Here is a 2,663-nt window from a genome sequence, read left to right as displayed (position 1 = left end):
TCCTGCTGGAGCAAAACCCTGCATCCTCGTCGTTTGTCTCGGCCGTGATGTGTATCAGGACAGCTTTTCTCAGACTCGGCTCCTGTTTTCCTTGTCTTGGAGTCTTTCTTCCCTGGCACTTACCCTGTTTGCTCTTGGGCTTAGAGTTCACTTCAGCCGCTGGGTGTTTCCTTTCTTTTTCTAGAACAGCAGTCGCCAGCCTTTCGGACCTCGTGGACCACCAGGTCTGCAGACCACCGGTTGGCGACTGCTGCTCTGGAGTCCAAATTCCAATATTTAATGATCAGTTTCTCCTGGTAGCATTGTCAGTCAACTTCTTGATTTAAAGCAGTGGGCTCCAAATGTAGCCACGCATCAAAGCTCCTGGGTACGTAAAACACAGAAATGGATTCCTGTGTCCACCAGGAAATTCAGATTGGAATTTGGAAGCTGCTGATTTAAAAGAGACCTGTTGGTATGTTTTCCTGAGGAGGACATAAAGGAATCCTTCACTCACTCACTCACTCACTCACTCACTCACTGTCTGGTTGAAGGCAGCTCCTCGCAGGGCCTGGGCAGGAGGTGGGCACCGTCTCTGCCTTCATAAGGCCCTGGTGGGAAGCCTGGCACAGCAGCGCTGTGGACCGCACTGGCTTTCTGATGCGTGGGTCCTGTTAACCCCCATCCCCAGGCGAACCCAGGCTCAGAAAGGCCAGCCCTCAGTTGGCAGGTACAGAACTTTGGAACAGGAGAGCAGGGGGCGGGCCACGCCTGGCACCCTGGCTCCAGGCCTGCGTGTGCTGTCCACAGCAGGTGGGCCAGGGCACTGAGAGCTCAGCGGAGCGCCGCGGACCTGCCACTTGGAGCCAGGAAACAGGCGTCTGAGGCCCTTTTTGGCAGAGGCAGGCCTTGTGCTACAGCTTGAAGAGGGGAGGGGAGCCAGGGAAAGGGTGGTGGGAGGAGGGGAGCTGGAAGTGCCTTGCTGTTCTCTGAGTCCCTGGCCAGCGGAATTTCAGGTGGAGCCGCCCACTCTGTGACAGAGAACCATTGGTGTTACTCACATTTGCCGTGTGGTCCGGCATTGGTATTCACGATCTAAAGATGAGGGTGCGAACCTCGGCCACCTCCTGGTGCTGCCTGGTAGGGTATGGGGTTTCAGCTGCGAGGAGCCTCTCGGTTTGCAGTCTGCGGCCCAGCGGGTGGTGGTCAGCAGGTGAGATCACGGGTCAGGTGGGCTCCTGCCAGGGTGTCACCCTGAAGTGGCAGGGCCTGCCTGGAGCACTGGGAAGAGGAGTTTTCGGACATGCTGGACAGGACGCGGTGAAGGAGAGACACACAGGCAGCCCGACCAGTGCCCCTTTCCCTCCTGCCTTGTCACTGAGGCAGGTTTCCTAACCTCCGTGCCTCAAAGCCTGGCCGTGCACACGAGGGCAGCCTCGCTATGATCTTTCTCCCCGCAGTGCCTGTGCGCTCACAGGGTGCGGAGAGGAGTGGAAGTGGCCCGTTGCGTACAATGTTTGGGAGCTCGAGCACACCCTGGGTGGAAGTGCTGGTGGGCGGGTGGGTGACGTGGGGTGCTGGGTGCGGCCAGGCTGCAGCTGTGCCCATGCCTTCCAGGACCTGCCCTCGTTCACCCAGAATGTGCACAGGCTGGTCAACGACCTGCGATACTACAGACTCTGCAACGACAGCCTGCCCCCGGGCACTGTGAAGCTCTAGGTGGCCTGCTTCCCGGAGGGACTGCCTGCTTCCTGGAGGGCCACCACCTGCACCACTCGCCTTTCACCACAGCTGTTCACCACAGCTGTCTCCCGGACGAGCCTCGGTCACTCCTTTGACTCTTACACCCTGAGCAGCGTGGCCTGCCCTCCGCCCTCCTCCATGCAACTCTCCTGCTGCCCACCCAGCAGAACTGGCTGCGGGGTGTGTCTTAGCACTGGTTGGAGAGCCTGGGCATCTGGGTAGGCGGAGGGCCATGTGGCTGGGCACCAGGAGATCCTGCGGGTGCTCCGTGCAGATCATGCGCCAGTCAGTCGTGAGACAGAAATGCCAAGGACCACTGGGACAGTGCCACCTTCTCACCATTCCACCTCCCTGCCCGCTCCGGCCTCATCGGCTATGGAGAGATGTGATGTTGGAATTTTTGGCACTTCTACCAACCCCCTCCCCCCGATTGCCTTGAAGTCTCTGCTCTGTGTTAGAGATTGGCAGACTCATGAGATTTTTTTGTTCTTGTTTTCTCATCATTCCATTGTGATACTAAGAGACTAAGAAGCTTAATGAAAAAATAAAATGCTTATGTTGTTGTTATATAAATGCTGGTTAGGGGGCTTTCTTGCAGGCAGAGCCCTCCAGGGCTGGCGTCCAGGTGGGGCTGCCCTGGGCAGGGGGGCAATGAGAGAGGAGGCCGGTTTATACCGTGCAGGGGCAGAGGAGGACCATCTTGCTAGGGCCTGACCGCACCCCACCCTCTTCTAGATAACATCCCGCTAACCCTGGCGGGGATACAGGGTCCCCATTTCTCATTCAAAGAGCAGGGGGACTTCATGGCGCTGACAGTTAACCTAGTGGTGGAGGTGGGTATGGAGTCTAAGGGGAGCCGTGCCCCACTCCTCCGAGAGAAGGGGTCCCTCCCAAGGGTGCCAGCCAGGCACCGCCCTCAGTGGGCTCCCGATGGGTTGTCT

The 2,663-nt window shown here is 58.2% G+C and overlaps 1 protein-coding gene across 4 annotated transcripts in view; it reads left to right on the top strand.

Moving 5' to 3' along the window:
• The window catches only part of XPO6 (exportin 6), a 128,170-nt gene extending 125,875 nt beyond the window's left edge, over positions 1–2,295 (top strand). For 3 of the 4 annotated variants that reach the window (XM_023747230.1, XM_023747231.1, XM_023747229.1), the window contains one exon: positions 1,571–2,295. In XM_023747230.1, coding sequence (XP_023602998.1) covers positions 1,571–1,690 — 120 coding nt within the window. In that variant the 3' untranslated portion in view covers positions 1,691–2,295. The remainder of the gene's footprint in view (positions 1–1,570) is intronic. The other variant, XM_023747228.1, reaches the window with a different exon arrangement.
• Positions 2,296–2,663: the final 368 nt, after the last annotated feature.

This window comes from Myotis lucifugus, unplaced genomic scaffold (genome assembly GCF_000147115.1).
Source record: "Myotis lucifugus unplaced genomic scaffold, Myoluc2.0 scaffold_817, whole genome shotgun sequence".
Taxonomy (NCBI): Eukaryota; Metazoa; Chordata; class Mammalia; order Chiroptera; family Vespertilionidae; genus Myotis; species Myotis lucifugus.
Note: the sequence above shows the minus strand (reverse complement) of the source record. Positions and strands in the feature narration are given on the sequence as shown.